The following is a 21,994-nucleotide window of genomic DNA, read 5'->3' as shown; positions in this document are numbered from 1 at the left end:
TGCCGCCTTCAACAGCTTTGTGCCGTGGTGCTTCGCATACTTAAAAGCCAAACAGCCCTATTGATTTGTTTGCTAGAGATTGTTTTCTCTATCTATGTGACATTCTGTGCTCCTGACACGCACTCCTTTGAAGAGGAAGATATGTTTGCATTCTTTTAATTGTGAGATGGAACTGTCATCTCTGTCTTGTCATGGAGCACAGTTTAAACTTTTGAAAAAGAGACAAATGTTTGTTTGCAGTGTTTGAATAGCGTTCCTGTCTCTCTACAACCTCCTGTGTTTCTGCGCAAATCTGTGACCCAAGCATGACAATATAAAAATAACCATATAAACATATGGTTTCTACTTCGCGAATTTTCTTATTTCGCGGGTGGCTCTGGAACGCAACCCCCGCAATGGAGGATGGATTACTGTATTTTTGTTTGAATACAAGCCAAAATAAATTTATAAATACTCCTTTTTGTTTTTGTTATTACTTTCTATAATGTCTCCAACTTTTTTGGAATTGGTGTTGCAATTAATGAATGCTTTCAAACAAGGCTTCATGGAAATTGCAAGTGTGTGGTGTGTTTGTTGGGTTATATAATGAGTCAGTTGTTGGAACCGAATTGGCAAGAGTTGAGCTCAAATCGTTAAGTCATTATGTCACACTTCTTACCTATATACTCGAATGTGTTACATCTTTTATTTTCTGACCTTTTTTCTCAGTTGTTGGCTTGAGGAGAAGCTGACTCTATCCAAGTAGCATCAGGTACTGGTTACTGAATATGACATTGCACCATGACTAGGCCCACTCATACACATACTCACATCTGGCTAACTTAAATAACATTGAAATAAATATTTTGTGAATGTGGGAGCAAAGAGCTTGAAAGAGAAAGCTCACATGAAAAATCAAAATTTGCCAAACTCCATATGGTGGAGCCCAGAAATTTTTCCCAGGCTCCAGAAAAGACTCACTGGATCTTAACATGCTGCCCAACTCTAAACTAGTATTCTATAGTTCCTCTAATTCCACTCATTTTTCACATTCCATAGCAAATGCACTTCCACTTCTTTTTCTCTTTTTGTAAATGTTTTAACCACAGCATCACAGAATTCCAGCCGCTTATCTCAACACACTCACAGTATGTTTAGATGTCACAGGGCTTTTTTTACTCTTTCATTCATGAGTATTCTTCTTGCTTTACTTGTTTTTTTTTTCCTTCATCACATCTGTTGTCTTCTCCTGAGGATTCGGTCTCTTCTTTTTCTCTCTCCTGTTCTCATGACCTTGTTAAGAAAATGTTTGTGAAACTTTTAGAATTATGTGAATTCCTACCCAAATTTGACTCCAAGAATAACATAACATTTTCAAACATGGTTAATCCAATTCAGGGCCGGGATCGAGGATTAAGGGCAGTGAAAAATAAGAGCCTATCTCAGTATCTCTATACCTAAAGCAGGAACCAGCCCTGGGATGGGATGGGGCACTATTCAATTGCAGGGCCTACTGATGCACACCCTCAAATAGGGCGAGATAGGAATCACTAATAAACCTAATCAGCAAGGAGAAAACCACTCAGACAAAGAGAAACATGAAAAGTCCACACAATGATCAGACACAGGATATAAACTCAGGACCTATTAGCCACAGTACCACACAATTCCAGCTCTTTTCTTTGGCACACTAAGGCTTGCGCAAGATTTTTTACCCTTTGATTCTTGACTATACTCCTTCTCCTTGCAACAAAATGGGCATACAACTATCTGGTTTGTGGTGTTTTTGAATAAGCCTTATACGGCAATTCTTAATTAACTCTGACTTCCTTATCTCCACAAACTGATCTGCATTTTTTTTCCTCTTTTTTTGTCATGTCTTGTGTGGTGGACGGCCGGGACACTCCTTTGTCACTAGATCCGAGGGAGCTGCCATGGGAGCCACGCTACTTCCCTCGGAACCTTTGTTGGCAGCCCCCCTGGGTTGTGTCGGGGCCACTTTCATGGGACACCGGAGCTCATCTTGGTTAGGCTCCGTGACTTCCGCCAGGCCATCTGGACTGGAGTATAGTCACACCCGGAGTGCAGCCAGAAATAGGTTTAGGTTTAGGTTTAGGTTTATTTGTCATATATAGGTTAACACAGGGTCAACATACAATGAAATGTGTATGACGAGAAAAACAAGTCACTCAGCCTAGATCCAATAAAGCTTAAAAAAAGATTACAAGTTAAAAATAGACAAGCCATATAAAATAAAATGTGTATGTTTTAAAAGAAGTTATAGAGCAATATGAGTTGAATGAGCAGCAAGTACAAATGACAGTTATTGCACAGATGATGTTTTATAAGTGCAGATGCATATTCCATAAAGTGCAGATGCACGTTCCAGTCAGTATTCAGAATGTGTGCAGGTACAGATTTTGTGTGAGTAGTGCAATGTAGATGTAGTGCAATGTAGATGTAATGTAAGTGTTCAGGTGTTGCTGTTGAGGAGTCGAATGGCCTGGTGGTAAAAGCTGTTCTTAAGTCTTGTAGTCCGAGCAGCCAGACTCCTGTATCGTCTGCCAGACGGTAACAAAGAGAACAGCTGGCGTGCTGGATGGCTGTGGTCCTTTATGATGCTGCTTGTCTTACGCAAGCACCGATGGAGGTAAATGTTGTCAATGGCAGGAAGACTCTTGCCCGTGATGTGCTCTGCTGCCTTCACCACTCTCTGTAGTGATTTCCGGCTGCTGGCAGAGCAGCTCCCATACCAGACGGTAATGCAGCCCGTTAGCAGACTCTCGACCACACTCCTGTAAAAGTTTGAAGTGATGTTGGCATTCATGCCAAACTTCCTCAGCCTCCTCAGGAAGTAGAGCCGCTGGCGAGCTTTCTTGACTACAGTGTCTATGTGAAGGGTCCACGAGAGATCCTCAGTGATGTTTACTCCGAGGAACTTGAAGATGTTAACCCTTTCAACTTCTATGCCGCTGATGTAGATGGCCTGGTGTTCTCTGCCTTGTTGTTTTCGATAGTCCACAATCATCTCCTTGGTTTTGCTGACGTTAAGAGACAAGTTGTTATCTAGGCACCAATTACTCAATGCCAGCACCTCCTCTCTGTAGGCCGTCTCATCGTTGTCAGTGATAAGGCCTATGATGGTTGTGTCGTCCGCAAACTTGATGATGGTGTTTGTGCCGTGTTTTGCAACACAGTCATGGGTGAACAAGGAATACAAGAGGGGGGCTAAGCACACAGCCCTGCGGCGCTCCTGTGTTTACAATGAGTGGTGAGGATGTGTGTTTGCCGACTCTCACCACCTGGGGCCTGTTTGTGAGGAAAGAGAAAATCCATCTGCAGATGGTCGTCCCCAACCCAAGGTCGTCAAGCTTCAAGACGAGTTTTGAGGGGATGATGGTGTTGAATGCCGAGCTGTAATCTATGAACAGCATTCTTACATATGTATTTCCTCTTTCCAGGTGGGTGAGGGCAGTGTTTATTGTTAGCGCAACGGCATCCTCTGTCGATCTGTTTGCTCTGTAAGCAAATTGGAGAGGATCCAGCGTGTCAGGGAGGGAGGAGCAGATGTAACCTTTGACTAGTTGCTCGAAACACTTCATAATGACCGATGTCAGTGCAACCGGGCGATAGTCATTCAGACAGGAGATCACCGGTTTCTTTGGGACAGGAATGATGGTGGATGCCTTGAAGGAAGTGGGGACCACTGACTGCCTCAGGGAGAGATTGAAGATGTTGGTGAACACACCTGCTAGCTGGTCAGCACATGCCCTGAGGGCACGGCCTGGGATGCCATCTGGACCTTTTTGAAGGACCTTCTCACATCAGACGTTTCAAGGATCACAGTGACAGACTCACTGCCCCCTTGAGGATATAGCACCTGTTCTTTGTTGGCTGCATCAAAACGAGCATAGAAAGTGTTGAGCTCGTCTGCAAGAGATGCAGTGGGCTGAACACTCACTGTGTTTTTCTTTTTATAGTCAGTGATGCAGCACAGTCCATTCCACTGGCGCTTGGTGTCAGAGCTGTGGTAGCTTGACTCCACTTTGTCCCTGTAGTCCCGTTTGGCCTTCTTGATGGACCTCCGGAGGTCGTATCTGGCTGCTTTGTATGCATCAGAGTCCCCTGAGCCAAAGGCAGAGGTCCGCGCCTTGAGCTTAGCCCGGATCTCCCTATTTACCCAGGGTTTCTGGTTAGGATATATGCAAACAGTGGTTTTAGTGACAACATCGTCAATGCACTTGCTGATATATCCTGTGACAGAGTCTGTGAATTCATTGATGTTGCCATCAGCTGCATCCTCAAACATCTCCCAATCAGTTGTTTCAAAGCAGTCCTGTAAGACCCCCTCAGCTTCACTGTCCCATTTGTAGATGTTCCTGTAAACCGGTCAACGAGCACCTGCAGCACTTCCGGGTGGGCTATAAGAGGAGCCTGCAGCCACTACTCAGGGCGTTAAGAGTCGGGAGGAGGAGGACAAAGCTGCCCTGAGAGGAGTGGAGGAGAAAGAGTGTGTTTTGGGGTGATTTTTCTTTGTATTTTGGGACTGTGTTGTGCCTGTGGGGTTCACGGGGAAGACGTGCCCCACAGGTGAAGAAAAAATAAATCTGTTTGTTTGTTTTACCCGTGCCTCTGTTGTCAGTCTGTGTTGGGTCGGCATCAACCAAGTGCCAATTGGCTTTTTGAACCTTCACCTTGTGTGTCTGAACCCCACTTGGGTGTGTTCCCATAAAGCCTGCTTCTCTTACTCTGTCATTATTTTTGAAGTGCCTTTCTCACCTCCTCTCCGGTTTTATTCTTCTTGTCCTTAAAGGCAATTCTCTCCTCATGACTCCTGTGCCTTTTCTCCTCCTCATGTTCTCACACTCACACTTCCTCATTTGATTGCATCACCAAAGCCAAACTGACCAATCAGATTTCTCTGAGGGAACTGGGCACACACAGAGACATTAGTATTTTATTACATAGTAGATTCTTTCCTAGTGTTAGAACTTATTTAATGTGAACAAATTTGAGGTACATTTGCTCCATGCACTTTCTGCTTCAACTTTTTGCTCCCCTCTAAGATTTTATTACCTTTGCCTTTTTTTATTTTATATTATTTCATGGAATTATTCTCTTTTCTTGAACTTCAAGTTTTTTATTAAAAATGGCAGGTCACTACAAGGCCATTGTGTGCTCTTGTCAACATTCAGTGTGGCAGTACTTCATCTGCTCTTATGTAATATAACCACTTTCTTCATTAAGGATTAAGTAGACTTTGATGCCCGGTACCAGCAATGAGCAATGACAATTATCAGTCAGTTTGAATTTGGATTTTTCCAAGCCAAAAAAAAGGAAGACACAGGTGAATGGTCAAGTGAGTAGAAATACGTTTATCAAAAGAATGTGAACAGAAACAAGAGAGCAGGCATGGATGTAGCTAGATGTGGAAAAAAGGTCAAAAACATAAAAATGAACAATAATTTGAAATAAAAAAAATCAAATTTGTAAGAAACCTGGCAAAAGGTGCAAACCTACAAAGAAAAAGGTAGAGATGAAAAAGAGACCAAATAGAGTAGCTGGGAATCTGCTTGCAAACATCAAAGCAACATCCAAGTACATGCCATTATGGGAAAAGACAGGTGTGGTATTATTGCATGTGTGAGAGACTCAAGTTTACTTTACTGACATTTTGTTCCATTTTGGATTGCCGAACAAGAAAGAGTACAATACCCACAAATAAAGGTAAAAACTAAATAATACAAAGCAAAAAGCTTCTCTGGCTTGTTGTGTAATATGAGGTAGGAGAAGTCATGCTTGGCTGCCGATTCAGTAGTCTGGTTATTTTTGTCTGGCTTTACTTTCAGTTTCCATCTTCTGTTTAAATGGACCCAGTACACTTGTAGATTACTAACTCCTGATATCTTGCTATTAGATTCAGATAAGGAGGAAGATGGTTTTGATGGTCAGGCTCTCAGAATAACTATACAGTATTTGATTAAGGACTTGTATTTTTAAGGGCTTTTCTAACACAGCAAAGTACAGTATAATTCATATATAGTTTTTATGATGCAACAACATTCTACTATAATGTTCATTTTAAATGTAAAGGTACTTTATGTCTATTACTGATTTCAGTGATTTTTGTGGACAATGAGAAGTTAAATATTTAAGACAAAAAAGTGAACAGTGCAACTCTCAGCATTGTTCTAGAGGTTAGAAGTCCTGAAAGAAGAGCAATCGACTGAGTTGTGCTTTGTAGTTCTGCATATCCGCAAAAAGATTTTGCAAAATCTGAAACAGAATTTTTCCATCCTCTTTCTTTCACATGTTTAATTTATTTTTAGATTTAATAGGATTCTGTTTATTCTTTCCTTCATTTGTGGATTCGCTCCCTGCATTAGCGATTATTTTTTTACCCAGAATAACTGATGTCTTCGCCTCAGGATTAGCTCTGTTATTTTACCTTTCTACTCTCATGAACTGATTTAATCTATAGTTTTTAAAATATTTAATACGTTTCAAAAAATGTTTAAAAAAACAAAACACAATAAAAAACATATAGCAAGTACAATAACATATTCCAGTGAAAAATCTGTCAAAGCCAATACTTGTTCCCTATCTGACTTGGTAAGATAAACAATAAAACAGCCGTATCTAAAGCAACGGTTCATATAAAACAAAAAAGCAAATATGGTATATACTCACATATAAGTCGGGTCTTGAAACCCAAAGAATCGATCATCGGACCCCAAAGTATACGACCGGATCAAAAACACACATTTTTTTTTTACATCTTCTAGCTACCTCCAATCTGGCATTAGTTTCTCAGACACATCGAATTTTGTTGCAGCAGTGCAGTTACTAATTTCTTTTGCTACTTCAACGATGTTTACTTTAAAATCAGCTTCATATTTTCTTCTGATCAAACACTCCATCGTAGATAAGGGATGCTCTTGCAATAACGGTGTATGAGGGTGTGAGATACAAAAACACAAAACAGTACAAATGTTGCTTCCGAATAGTTTGGGTATTACCGTGTGGTCACGTAGGCACAATACATAGAAAAAAAAAGACAGTGTGCTCCGTGGTTACTCTCTCAGGTGGATGTTAGCATATCATAATCTCTTAGACCAATAGCGTGAGCTTTCCGTATTCGATTTATACGACCGACATTATAAAGTACCAGAAATTATATGGTAAGATTAAAATACCAGAAATTATACGGTAAAATGAGGTCCCGACTTATCCACGGGAGAACTTATCCACAAGTACATACAGTAAAAAAATAAACAGTCAGACACAGACCTAGGGCCTCATTTATAAAGCCTGCGTAGGCACAAAAATAGACTCGAAAAACTTGATAGAGGAACGTGTGTATATTTACAGCAACTCTGACCCATGTGTATGCAACATTTCAGAGAAACTGAGAAATGATGACACCATCGATCAAGTAGGGAAGTGCAGCCAAACCAGCTAAACAATGATTTGCATGCGTAATAATTCATATCACTAAGCTGTTATATACAATATAATGTGTGTTGACATGACAAACATATGTAAAGCTCAAATGTGATGAATATGAGGCACAGACTCTATCCCTTTTTAGTGGACCAATATTGCGTATTTGCACTTAGGAGTGTGCAATATGTAGGGGTGGGGGTTGATTTGTTTTCAATCTTATTTTTGTAAAAATTGATCTATTTGTATGGAATGTTGTGCGATTACAATAAAATAAAAAAAAAGAATTGTGCAATATGTATTGTCAAGGATAATAACTTAATTGTTATTTTAACAATGTGTGAGCTGAAATTATCAAGTATGTCAATCACTTTGCAAAAAACAATCAAAAACCCACCTTGAGAGTGCACGCATTCACTGTCTCGTGTAACCTAACAGGATAGACTACTGCGCATGTGCAAAGCGAGCAAATAGGCGTGCACTGTCACCGAATAGCTGCCTAAAATGAGTGAGCAAACAGCACCAGGGGATAAAACAGCATTGCAATCTATATCAGTAGATTTAACTGCAAGACGTGGATCTTCCTCAATCACATGGAGGTGGTTTGGTTTTGAAAACACTGCTGTGGCTTAAAAGACAGAAATCTGCAAACAATGTCAGAAATCGTTTACCATTAAAGACAGCTCGACAACTAACTTGTTTCACCATCTGCAAAGTGAAATTGATATAGTACAGAGCCCTGTAGGTGTCAGGCAAAAAAAACCAAATTCAAACAAATTATTAATCCATTCGAAAAAGTTACATAATTAGTTCAAACAGATTATTTTTTATTTCCATTAAGATAGATAGATAGATAGATAGATAGATAGATAGATAGATAGATAGATAGATAGATAGATAGATAGATAGATAGATAGATAGATAGATAGATAGATAGATAGATAGATAGATATGCCTATCAGGTGTGGCGGTTTTCTGAATCCAAAGCACAAGTTTTTTCTTTCATCATTTACAACACTCGTACAGATCCCCACCTTCTCGCCTCACTGTGATGACACAAGGGATGGAGCAAAAAAGAAAAAAAAAAGCCATTCAGCAGCTATTTAAAAAAAAAAACAGGAATACAGAGAAGACAAGTCTCAGCATACTGTCATTAAAAAAGAGATCAAGAGGTACTTGATGATGATACCTGAGGTGGACAGTGATATAAATCCACTTGTGTGGTGGGAAACACAAGAAGTACATTTGGCCAAATTGGGGAAACTTGCAAAAACGTACCTGGGCATCCCTGACTCAAGCAACCCTTCAGAGAGGATTTTCAGCACAGGAGGAAATGTTGTAACATGTAACTGTGCTGCTCTGAAGCCACAAGCTGTGAACAGACTGGTCATTCTGTCATACAACTTGAAGTTTCCTCAATAGAATTTTACAATTGTTTTACTTTTTTTCTTTGTGCAATATTGGACTGACGTTGAAGTTATTAATTTGTTTAAAAATATTATAGGTTTGGGTTTTTTGTATCTTTGTGTAATATATGACAGAACTTGTTTGCAAATGCTATAGTTTTTTTACACAATAGTACAGTATGTTACATACTTGTTCTTTCTTGTATGTTGCACAATTCACCTCACAGCAGAGCAGTTTATGTTTATCCACACTGTAATGTTCATGCCCTGTATTTCAATTATGATTAGTATTTTATTCCCTTTGGATTCACATCTTGTTTACATTAAAGTGTCTGTTTACAATGCTCTCATTATAATAGTTCTGTTGGTCTTGGTGCAATGTTTTGTGTAAATCCTCTAGGCCACTTTGATACGGTTTATTCATACTTCCGGTTGATCTCAGTAATACTTTGAAAAGTGATTTTACTGTTTTTGTGTTATTTTACTTCAGTTCTAAGTAAATAAATAAGACCTGTTTTCGTTAACTGTTGTTTCCATTAAAATCATTAGTAAACAAAAATGAATATCCTGTTATTAAGACCTAGATAGCTCGATCAATAAGAATTTTACAAACATGTTTTTAAAGGATGCAAAATATTGTCTAGTTATCGTTATTGTCAAAGACCCAGAAAATATTGAGATTTTATTTTTTGCTAATATCACACACCCCATTTACACTGAAGAACTTTTTTGTCTTTTTTTTTTTTTTTTATCGTCAGTTTTGACCAGCTGTTGTCACTTCTCAGAGAACTGGCCAACAGGTCTGGAATATCTCAGCCAAGCTTTACTCAGACACGTCTATTGTACGGAAAGCCTTTAACCGACTGACGTGCTACATCCAGTTTTCATAATGGTGTGAGTGCATATACATATATCATAATATCCATCCATCCATTTTCCAACCCGCTGAATCCGAACACAGGGTCACGGGGGTCTGCTGGAGCCAATCCCAGCCAACACAGGGCACAAGGCAGGAACCAATCCCGGGCAGGGTGCCAACCCACCGCAGGACACACACAAACACACCCACACACCAAGCACACACTAGGGCCAATTTACAATCGCCAATCCACCTAACCTGCATGTCTTTGGACTGTGGGAGGAAACCGGAGCGCCCGGAGGAAACCCACGCAGACACGGGGAGAACATGCAAACTCCATGCAGGGAGGACCCGGGAAGCGAACCCAGGCCCCAGGTCTCCCAACTGCGAGGCAGCAGCGCTACCCACTGCGCCACAGTGCCGCCCTATATCATAATATGTTGGTACCAAAATAAAAAGGCAATTTGCACAACTGCCCATTCTACTAATGTAATCTGAGCACTTTAATGCACTCATATTGCAATATGGACACCTAGCAAGAAAGAAGCAGCTTTTGTTAACTGAAAGCAGTTACATTCTGTTAACATAGAAGTCATCTGTGGTGCTAAGATAAGACTGAAAATCATCAGGACTGCTCTGGCATAATAATCCATCCATCCATTTTCCAACCCGCTGAATCCGAATACAGGGTCACGGGGGTCTGCTGGAGCCAATCCCAGCCAACACAGGGCACAAGGCAGGAACCAAACCTGGGCAGGGTGCCAACCCACCGCAGGACACACACAAACACACCAAGCACACACTAGGGCCAATTTTGAATCACCAATCCACCTAACCTGCATGTCTTTGGGAGGAAACCAGAGTGCCCAGAGGAAACCCACGCAGACACAGGGAGAACATGCAAACTCCACACAGGGAGGACCCAGGAAGCGAACCCAGGTCCCCAGGCCTCCCAACTGTGAGGCAGCAGCGCTACCCACTGCGCAACCGTGCTGCCCTGGCATAATAATGCCACATCAAAAGGTATCTAACATTACACATGCCATTTGGAGACAGAAATCAGAGAGCGTAGATGTGTTTTTTCTCCTCCCATTACACACACACTCTGCCAGTGGCTAGTGATCCGCTTCGTCATCAGAACAGAACTGGATGGGGTTTGAGGCACGTTCACAAATGCACATTTACAAGCAGATTGTGATTTATAAACTGTAAATTGTGCAGAAAAGGGCTTACGCCAGGTTTTATAAACCTGATTTTTTTGCCATACACATTTTCCTGTTTTTTTGTCATTTGCGTGTTTTCACGTTTGAAATCACCTAAAAGTTTTATAAATGAGGCAGGACCCTGGAGTGCTTACCATAGAATTCTTGAATGAATTCTTCCAAATTCTAAAATAAGTTCTAAACAGTTTTTATACTAGATAATACAGAACACCACTGTGGATTAGAAATACCAGACTATAAATAACTTGCTGTTTTGAAAAAAATCACATTTTGTAAAATTAAACACATTCTTTTTTTTGTTTAAACATTACATTTAAATGTCTACTTTATAATGAACACATTAACCACTGTTAAATAAAATTTAAGTGAGATCCTGCACATATAGCATACCTTAAAAGAGGACAACAAATAATTATATTACAAATATGATGGAATACTGCATGATGAACACGGAATTTAAGAATTTCAGGTATTCCAGAAAAAGAATGAAAACAGTTCAGGAAAACTGTAAATAACATACTCTATTGTATATTGTGAATTTCCCATTGGGATTAATAAAGTATCTATCTATCTATCTATCTATCTATCTATCTATCTATCTATCTATCTATCTATCTATAGTTGCTCTTCTAACTATTCTTCTTTTATATAGTAAAACACTTAGAGGTTCAATTAAAACACTGACTTACTCCTACTTTCACTCAATCATAGTTCAAGATAATATGTTATTTGAAAAACCTTATTAATAGAAACATTACAGAAAAGTATCACAATGTGAACAATATTCATAATATTAAGTTATATAATAAAATAAAAAATGAACAGGGTTACTCTGACATCGACGCTTCACCTACCAGTGGCCGTAAAAATGACAAAAGGTAAACAACTTCACGGCAAAGAAGCAGGAGGAATTAGATTTTCATGCTTTGGTGGATGAGCGACTACAATACAAATAAAGCCCATATTATTTTTTTCCATTATTGATAAATATGACTAGGAATACATAACCAACAGAATACAGCAGGCTGAACTTCACCCTGCTCAACAAAACGCCATGGAATTGCAGTGCAACAAGCAAAAAGCAGGTTGTATCAATCTAACATGTGTAAGGTGGCACTGGTAGCTTTTTTCAAATGTGCTTTAAAATTTATTTCATTTGATTTGATACTACAGAAGGTTACTCCCACCTCTCCACACAAAAACCTACTGTGTTATTTTGCGTAAGTATTGCCCTTTTTCACAAAGACACTGTTAGAGTTTGACACACTCCGGCCACCTGGTGACAGATAATGAGGAAATGGTTACACATGTGTGTAGAGTGCAGTCAAGTTAAAAGACCTGAACAAAAGTTGTAAGGATACATTTAATCTGCATGTGCTGAGGGATATATTTAATTTTAGGGTCATGGGGAGCCAGTTATCATCACAACAGCACTGGGTGTAAGGCAAGAGGCTGATGGGCCAGAAGACACAATGAAACTGCTCTCTAAGTACCTGCACACCCCTCCAGGGGCCTGCTTTTCATAGCTGGTGTCTCCAGGAATTCCCAGCCCATCAGACAAGACTCAGCCACCTGAGGAGAGTATTCATTAAAACACAAGGCAAATGATCATTTTTGGCTTTGTTTCTTGTCAGTTTCATGTATGGGCTCAGAATTTAGTAATAAATGCTGGCCTGTGTATAAGCAGTTTTTCATACAACAGAAGAAAACTTTATGCAACGGTAACACAATACATTTTACAATAAGTAACATTTAAACATATTGAGATGCTGTTTTGGTATGTAATTATCAGTTAGTATGTAAAGAGGGTAGATAGATAGATAGATAGATAGATAGATAGATAGATAGATAGATAGATAGATAGATAGATAGATACTTTATTAATCCCAAGCGGAAATTCAAAAAAAATGGTGGCTCTGAGGCCAAGGATTTGTGCTGGTGTCTGGAAGATTGCCAAATTAAAATCCTGTTACTGCTAGTTGGGATCCTACTCTGTTGGGCCATTGAGCCCTTAACCTAACAACTGCTCCAAGGGCACTGAACAATAGCTGACTCTGCACTCTAACTTCCAAAGGTCATGCGACAAGTCAATTTACCCTCAGGGATTAATAAGCAGGTAGTGGTGTGGTATTTAAGGCTTTAACCTTCATATCCTGAGGTTGTGGGTTTGAATCCCACCATTGACACTGTGACCCTGAGCAAGTCACTTCACCCGCCTGTGGTCCAATTTGAAAAATGAAATGTATCTCAAATGTTGTAAGTCGATTTGGATAAAAGAATCAGCAAAATAACTACATGTAATAAAAAATCTAAGTCAACATACAGTAAGTTACTTTCAAAAGTAACGTTCCCCATCACTGTCTAGGACACCGTAGGCTCATCCACCGGCATATGCCTGATAAGAAGTTAAGGCAATTTGTGAATAGGTAATGGCCCATAATTTGCTTTTATGAAATGCAATAAAGTGAATAAAACCAAATGAAACTTTGCAAATTGATATACAAGTATAAACGTTTAAAAAGATTATGATCTAATTGAAACTACATTGTTAAAGCTGAATTCGGCTGGAATGAAAATCTACAACCACTACAACCGTTACGGAACAAGACTGAGTGCCCCTTGCAAGGTAAAAAACGAAATTACTGCAAATTCTGAACGGAGTATTTATATCCAGGAAACTGTTACTGTTGTCAGAGTTATCTACAAATAACACTTAGTTATCATAACACTATCATATACCAATTCGGGCAAAACAATACGTCCTGCCTTTGAAATACTGCCAGCCGCTTCAGGGCTTACTGTGGCTTCTGGGATGTGGGGAACTTTAATAAGGCAGGTTACCCATAAAGCTGTGCGCTGGAGGTCGTTCTCGTCACACATTTGACGGTGCGCGCGTTCTGCAATACGCCGCCGGGGGTTCACTTAGCGGGCACGTGCACAGTGACTTACCCGGCCGTTTTTGTCCGTTTCCCGCACCTCTTCTTCTGTTAGCCCCTGTCGCATCATAACCTTGACCATCAAGCAGTTGTTGCCGCAGCACGCCTGGAAAAACGAGAGGGTTTCGGGGCTTTCCAGGCTGCTCGCCCTGTCTTCATCTGACAGGGAGAAGGTATCAGGGGGGTAGAAGGAGTCTTCCGACGCGATGCTGCGCGTGTCTGGCAGTTCGGAAAAGTCGTCGTATTCCTCGTATTCTTCGTCATCCTCCCCGTCCTCTGAACTCGTAGGTTCACTTAACTCGTACGCTTGGCTTTCTACCAAGAGGGGCGCCTCCCCTATACCGGGGATCGCTTTCCCGTCCCCTCCGCCTTTATCTGGCTGAAGTTGCCGAGAGAGTTTGACAGGAGCGGCGACCCCTGCCTCCCTGTCGTCCGTTATCAGCACCATCTAAAACCTTCTGGCAGGTACAGTGCCGAATTTCCCCGTGCGGGGGCATTAAAAAATCACGTAAAAAATATCAAGAAGAAAAAAAAAGTTAAAGAAACCCTTAAAGTCCTAGGTGGAGGCGGCAGTGCTGAACGCCGCTTTACGGTGCTCGAAATCTGGCGGCAGCATGCGTGTCCCAAACGGTCCGAGGAGGATGGGCGTCCGGCTCTTCTCCAGCTTCTATTTGTAGTAACAAAAACAAACTCCCAAAGAGTGAGCTTTTAAAATTTACGGAAACCGTCCCGCTACTCGAGTTCGAGGGAGGCGGCACACAAAGTGAATTTGACAGCACTAACAGGCGGCGGCCGCCTTCTGCTTCGGGGGATCAAAACAGGACTGCACGTGCGAGGGCAGAGCCCGCCAGCGAGCGATCTCTCGTGTTGGAGATGAATCCGAAACTGTCAGTGGAAACCACCGATTCCGAGAAAAACAACTTTTTTACTTTTGAAGATCACCACGAAACGATCGCGTTTTGAACCGCATTTTCAGAAGAACGGACATAAAACAGCTTCGTACTAGTCTCAGATCAACACGTGGCCCCGCCCAAACTGTGAATGCGTAATCCGATTAAGACTCCTATCTGGGATGATTGGATCTGCGACTTTGAATGTTTATATCGGGACTCGTTTTCAAACACACAGTGCTCACCAGGACATCGCGGTCGCAGTACATCCTCGCTGGTGATAAAATAATAAGATAAAATCAGTGCGTGCATGTGTGCCCTGGGTTGGATTGAGGCCCCATCCGAGGTTCAAGCCCGGAAACTCCGAATTAGGAAAATTGGATTTGATACAAAAAAAAAGGATGGGTGTGAGTATCGGGTGTACAGTGTGTGTGTGTGTATGAATAGATACATAGATATAGTTGTGTGTGTGTGTGTATATATATATAGAGAGAGAGAGAGAGAGAGAGAGAGATTGTGTATATATTGTATATATATATAAACTATATAGCAGTTATAGATACAGTATAGGCGGCACGGTGGCGCTGCTGCCTCGCTGTTGGGAGACCTGGGGACCTGGGTTCGCTTCCCGGGTCCTCCCTGCGTGGAGTTTGCATGTTCTCCCCGTGTCTGCGTGGGTTTCCTCCGGGCGCTCCGGTTTCCTCCCACAGTCCAAAGACATGCAGGTTAGGTGGATTGGCGATTCTAAATTGGCCCTAGTGTGTACTTGGTGTGTTTGTGTGTTTCCTGCAGTGGGTTGGCACCGTGCCCGGGATTGGTTCCTGCCTTGTGCCCTGTGTTGGCTGGGATTGGCTCCAGCAGACTCCTGTGACCCTGTGTTTGGATTCAGCGGGTTGGAAAATGGATGGATGGATAATATAATTTAGATGTAACAGTGAGAATTTTGGTTTGCAGTGTATATAAGAATTGGTTTAGGAAAATACTGAGATGGTCAAGTAAATGAAGAATGTACCAGAAGAAAGGATGATGTAATACACAAAATGTACAGAAGGATGACTAAGAGATGACTAAGAAGTCAGCAGATGTCCTACACAACCAGAATGGACAGTTGTTATATACACTGAAATTTCAAGGGTGGTAGCCCAACTCAAAGGTATAAGAAGAACCAGAAAAATAATAAGATTGACTTTTAAGCTGATGAACCAACCAGAGTTAATGTGACACTGTTATGTAAATTAATTTGCTTATAAAACAGACCTCTACCCTTAATATTTTGACCATATATATATATATATATAAACTACAAATCCAAACCATTGGTATTTCATCTTTCCATACATTTTTTAGAACCCGCATTTTTGTAGCGCTGTAAAATGCAATAGCGTGTATCCGCATTTGTGGGCACACAGTAAGAACCACCCCTAGATGAAATACCAGCTTCTGATTTTCATTGTGTTTTATGTCTGGGACAGGTGCTCTCATAATTTTAGATTTAGTTTATTTTTAAGTTTTGTGCATCTCAAGTCAAATCAGTTTTACTGACAGACCATAGCAGGACGTCCTGGTACACATCCACGCTTCCAATCAAATTAAATGGATGCATGCATGTGTATCCTAGGCTGAACAGACATCCCCTCTACACGCCAAACCCTGCAATCCTGAACTAGGGAAAATGGGTTTGAGAAAGGATTGATGGTTGTGATTATGGGTGGCGCAGTGGGTAGCGCTGCTGCCTCACAGTTAAGAGACCCGGGTTCACTTCCCGGGTCCTCCCTGCATGGAATTTGCATGTTCTCCCCATTTTTAGCTGGGTTTCCTCCGGGTGCTCTGGTTTCCTCCCACAGTTCAAAGACATGTAGGTTAGGTGAATTGGTGATTCTAAATTGTCCTAGATGTGTGCCCTGTGGTGGGCTGGCATCCTGTCTGGGGTTTGTTTCCTGTGTTGACTGGAACTGGCTGCAGCAGACCCCCGTGACCCTGTAGTTAGGATATAGTGGGTTGGATGGATGGGTGTGATTATCAGGTGTATATATTAGGAGTATAATTATATAATACATTTTATATGTACCGCAAAGCCAAGCCATTGGTCATATGTCTTTCCATACATTTTCCGAACCTGCATTTTAGTAACACAGTAAGGTACTATAGCCTGTACCAGCATTATTGGGTGCACATCAAGAACCAAACCTGGACAAAGTGACAGCTTTTAATTTACATTGCTTTTTATTGCTTTATAGCTATGCTCTTGGATCATCTTACATTTAGTTTATTTTCCAGTTTTAAATATCTCAAATCAAAAAAATATTTCTCAAATAAAATAATACACACAGTACAATATTTAGGGTAATGCTTAAATGCTAAACTCTGAGTCTTTGGATTAAGTAGAATATAAAAAGGCAATAAACAAGGATGCACAACTTTATAAATATGAATAAGAATATGGAAAATGACAGCAATGGCATGTATTCTATTAAAATAATAAAAAGATGCAATAAATAAGTAAATAATTAATATAAGAGAATATACTGTAATTGCAATGGACACAAGGCAGGAATGCCAGACTATCACTGGGCACAACAGGTAATTTCAAAAGAAATTCACTTTTACATGTTCAAATCAAAACGTGTGTGATGCACTCAGTTTTAAGAGTTCCATGATAAAAAAAAACAAAAATGAAAACAATCTGTAAATGAGTAGTAACCCAACAGGCGTAAAACTGGAACTTCCCAATTTGTAGACATCTTCAGTAAGTTTCACTCCTTTTGTTAGGTTGTTTTTGGTACTTTTCCTTATGTCATGAATGCTAAATACAAATAAAATCTGTCTTTGTTTTGATTATCATTTTGATTACTGCATACCCTGTGTGTATAGATAAATGACAGCAAAATTAATTGCCACTTGGTGTTTTTTTGGTCTTAGCAATTTTAAAGTCTATCTATCTATCTATCTATCTATCTATCTATCTATCTATCTATCTATCTATCTATCTATCTATCTATCTCAATCATATAGTACATTTCATGTCTATCTATCTATCTATCTATCTATCTATCTATCTATCTATCTATCTATCTATCTATCTATCTATCTATCTATCTATCTCTATCTATCTATCTATCTCAATCATATAGTACATTTCATGTCTCTATCTATCTATCTATCTATCTATCTATCTATCTATCTATCTATCTATCTATCTATCTATCTATCTATCTATCTATCTATCTATCTATCTATCTCTCAATCATATAGTACATTTCATGTCTCTATCTATCTATCTATCTATCTATCTATCTATCTATCTATCTATCTATCTATCTATCTATCTATTGTGCCTAAACTTAAACTTAATTTAAAGTGTCAGTATAGTCCTACATCATACTGTAGAGGTGTATCCAAGATGCTGACAAAATGGTCCATGCCCAAAAAATGTACAGTATGTAAGAGTCTTTTTTGCAAAGTAAAATGGGAAAAAGCAACACTGTGCTGGTAGGGAACTGAGTAGATTCTGTCTAACCAGATCTTCCTGGAAAGCATCAGTATAGTGATGTTAGTTTATATTGGAATTTACTTCTGAAATGAGCTGCTTGTTAAAAAGAACAGAGGAGATATTTAGAGAAAAAGTCCAAACATGAGTGCAGGGATAAAGATGGAATCTCTCTCATTTTGTTTTACACAAGCAGGATATTGGTTGTAAGTAACATTATCATTTCTGTCTTGTGGAGCCAGTGTATTTGTTTAGAGCCCTCTAAAACAACTTGGTTCATTGGGTACACGGGGTCTTAATGGTCCTTTGTGCAGTGGCAGCAGGAAACACTGATTACAAAAGAGAATTCTTTTTCTTCCTCTCGCTAACAGGAGACCTTATTGATGTTGTTAGCAGGGTTGCTGCCTTTGTCATCGAGCATTTTTAGAAAGATTGTTTTCTTCAGAGCGATATCCATTTTTGGAGTTTGCATGTTTTTTTCAGAGCAATAAAATAAGACTAGGAAACAGTTTGCTGTATTGCCAAGTGGAAAAACCGTGTTGAATTTACAAACTGTTTGTTAAAATCTTCTGTAAACCTGTACATTATGTCTGTGATATAGTTTTGGAAATGCTAACCTTGTTCAAAAGCATTGGCTTTTCAAATACATACTACAACATGAAGGTTACGTAAAAGCAGGGCATATTTTTGCGGAGACCTTTTATGAAACAAGAAACACTAAAGTGATATGAATTACCAATAACATTTATTCATGGAAATGTACAGACATGGAGGTTGGATAGCGCTCATTTGGACTGATGCACAACTTTATTACAAATTTACAAATGGCGATACCTACAGAGAGTCTTCAGTTGGTTAACAACTTTCTGATGAGAAGGACACTTCCCAGCTCTCCTTTCAGTATTAGACTGGTCTGTAGTGGGCACAGTCTCTACTGCACACTATATCGCTCAGTCAGTTTCTGTTTGTCCACAGTAAAAGGAAAGCTGTTGTATACAGTGTGTAACAAACTGCCATGTCAGCATAGCTGCAGACTCCCCTCCAAACCCCAGATGACAGAAGTTGAAGCTAATGGGAGAAGTTGTGCCAGCCTGGGGCTTCCTAAGCAGGATACAGTTTTATAGATGAGCGTGAGATTTACAGTGGTAATCGTTGGGTTTAATCTTAACTGTGAATATCTTAGCATTATTCATTTATTTTAGGGTTTGTGATGCCTGGCCATACTGTTAAGCCAAGGAGGAGGTCACTGTGTCCACACTACAGTTTCATTTAAAAGTAGCATCTTCTTTGCCCCTCTGTTACAGATTGAAATTCAATGTACAGTATGCCGTAATGACAAACATGGTTGTTCATGGTGACTGACTTGCATTTAGCGTACAACACTGCCACAACCATATATATTTCCACCCAATTCACTCACCCAACATAATAATCTGAAAATAAAATTCTTGTCCAACTGCTAATATGTTAAATTAATTTCAGCATTTCAAAGTAGTGTCGTAGTGTCTTAACTTCACAAGCTTGTCTCCTTTCTCCTCACTCCCACTTTCTTTGTTGTTGTTCTTTGTTTAATAGGCTGTGAGATGGAGATTAGGGAGTACTTAATAAATTTTTCGTGCCACAGAAACTAAAGCTTGATGTGTCAATGTTATTTTTTCACATTCTGCTGCAATAAAAAGTATGCTAAGTAGCAGGCACTCGGCCTAGAATTTTCACATGGACAATCTCAGCTAAGTTTACTAGACCATCGTAGCGTGTGGAAGACATTTCAATTTAGATATATTAATAAAATCTTATCTTAAATTTAGAACCTCTTACTATGAGAAACCAAACAGCAGAAGAACCATGCTATACGTCTTTAATGTCACTTCATGAAGAGGGAGCATTCCTCACAAGCAGTCTATTACAGCATGGTCAGAATGGTCAAAATGTAAAGGGTAGAGGTCTGTTTTATAAGCAAATTAATTTACATAACAGTGTCACATTAACTCCGGTTGGTTCATCAGCTTATACCCAAATGACATATACAATAAAAGTCAATCTTATTATTTTTCTGGTTCTTCTTATACCTTTGAGTTGGGCTACCACCCTTGAAATTTCAGTGTATATAACAACTGTCCATTCTGGTTGTGTAGGACATCTGCTGACTTCTTAGTCATCTCTTAGTCATCCTTCTGTACATTTTGTGTATTACATCATCCTTTCTTCTGGTACATTCTTTATTTACTTGACCATCTCAGTATTTTCCTTAACCAATTCTTATATTTCAATGTATACACTGCAAACCAAAATTCTCACTGTTACATCTAAATTATATTATCCATCCATCCATTTTCCAACCCGCTGAATCCGAACACAGGGTCATGGGAGTCTGCTGGAGCCAATCCCAGCCAACACAGGGCACAAAGCAGGAACCAATCCCGGGCAGGGTGCCAACCCACCGCAGGACACACACAAACACCAAGCACACACTAGGGCCAATTTAGAATTGCCAATCCACCTAACCTGCATGTCTTTGGACTGTGGAAGGAAACCGGAGCACCCAGAGGAAACCCACGCAGACACGGGGAGAACATGCAAACTCCACGCAGGGAGGACCCGGGAAGCAAACCCAGGTCCCCAGGTCTCCCAACTGCGAGGCAGCAGCGCTACCCACTGCGCCACCGTGCCGCTAAATTATATTATTTTACACCTAAATTATTCTCTCACAGGCAACCTATCACAGACATGTCCATGACCCTCAATGGGGCACAACCCATAGTTTAAGATACACTGCCTTAGATTATGCAGAAAAGCTGATGCATGCCTTTGTCTTTAGCTGTTTAAATTACTACAAAGACCTAATGGATCTGCTTAAAAAAAGGATTCTGAACCAACTATCCATCCATCCATTATCCAACCCGCTATATCCTAACTACAGGGTCACGGGGGTCTGCTGGAGCCAATCCCAGCCAACACAGGGCGCAAGGCAGGAAACAAACCCGGGCAAGGCGCCAGCCCACTGCAGGGCTGTAAAAGCTTACAGCGCTCAGGGTTCCCAGGCGGTCTTCCATCCAAGTACTGGCTGAGCCCGAGTGTGTTTAGCTTTCGAGATCAAATGAGATCAGGCACGTTCACACTGGTGTGGCCATTAAACCAAATATAATTGATTTAAATCTAACTACAAAGAAGAAATCTGAGTACATTACACCAACACTAGAATCTTTATGCTGGCTGCCTGTATCTTTTAGAATCAATTTTAAAATACCACTAATTGTTTATAAGGCTTTGAATAATCCTGCACCTTTTTATATCTTGGAATGTTTGACCCCTTACATTTCTAATCGTAACCTTAGATCCTCCAATCCTGCTTTGTTTGTTGTTCCCGAAAGTAAAACGTGAAGTGTTCAGACTGCTTTTAGTTTCTGTGCTCCAAAAAAATGATGGAATAGTCAACCTACAGTATACCGAAACGTCATGCAGACACGGTGCATTTATTTAAAATCTTAAAATGTACTTTTTTAAGCTGGCTTTTTGTTAAATTTATGACTAATTATGTTGTCTTTTGTTTTCTCTTCTTGGTATCCAGTGGTAGCCCTGTTTCCACCACCTTCTGGATGAAATTCCTTGAGGCTGGTAGAAGGAAGAACAGTTCTGAGGTCCTGTCTCTGATGACGCCTGCACTTTTTATTTTTATATTTTAGATCAACCTTAGAAGACCTGTATGGTCTTTTGGTCGTAGAACCCCAGATGTGTTTCACCTCTGGTGTTCCCCCCCCCCCCTTAGTATAA

At 40.2% G+C, this 21,994-nt stretch overlaps 1 protein-coding gene and 1 pseudogene across 1 annotated transcript in view; both read right to left on the bottom strand.

Moving 5' to 3' along the window:
* Positions 1-14,878, bottom strand: part of ankrd33ba (ankyrin repeat domain 33ba) — a 123,727-nt gene extending 108,849 nt beyond the window's left edge. Inside the window, exon 1 of the mRNA XM_028803430.2 lies at positions 13,860-14,878. Within this exon, the coding sequence (XP_028659263.1) occupies positions 13,860-14,294 (435 nt within the window). The 5' untranslated portion in view covers positions 14,295-14,878. The remainder of the gene's footprint in view (positions 1-13,859) is intronic.
* Positions 14,879-21,239: 6,361 nt separating this feature from the next.
* On the bottom strand, positions 21,240-21,358 carry LOC114654015 (uncharacterized; annotated as a pseudogene).
* Positions 21,359-21,994: the final 636 nt, after the last annotated feature.

The sequence above is a fragment of the Erpetoichthys calabaricus genome, chromosome 6, assembly GCF_900747795.2.
Source record: "Erpetoichthys calabaricus chromosome 6, fErpCal1.3, whole genome shotgun sequence".
Classification (NCBI taxonomy): domain Eukaryota; kingdom Metazoa; phylum Chordata; class Cladistia; order Polypteriformes; family Polypteridae; genus Erpetoichthys; species Erpetoichthys calabaricus.
Note: the sequence above shows the minus strand (reverse complement) of the source record. Positions and strands in the feature narration are given on the sequence as shown.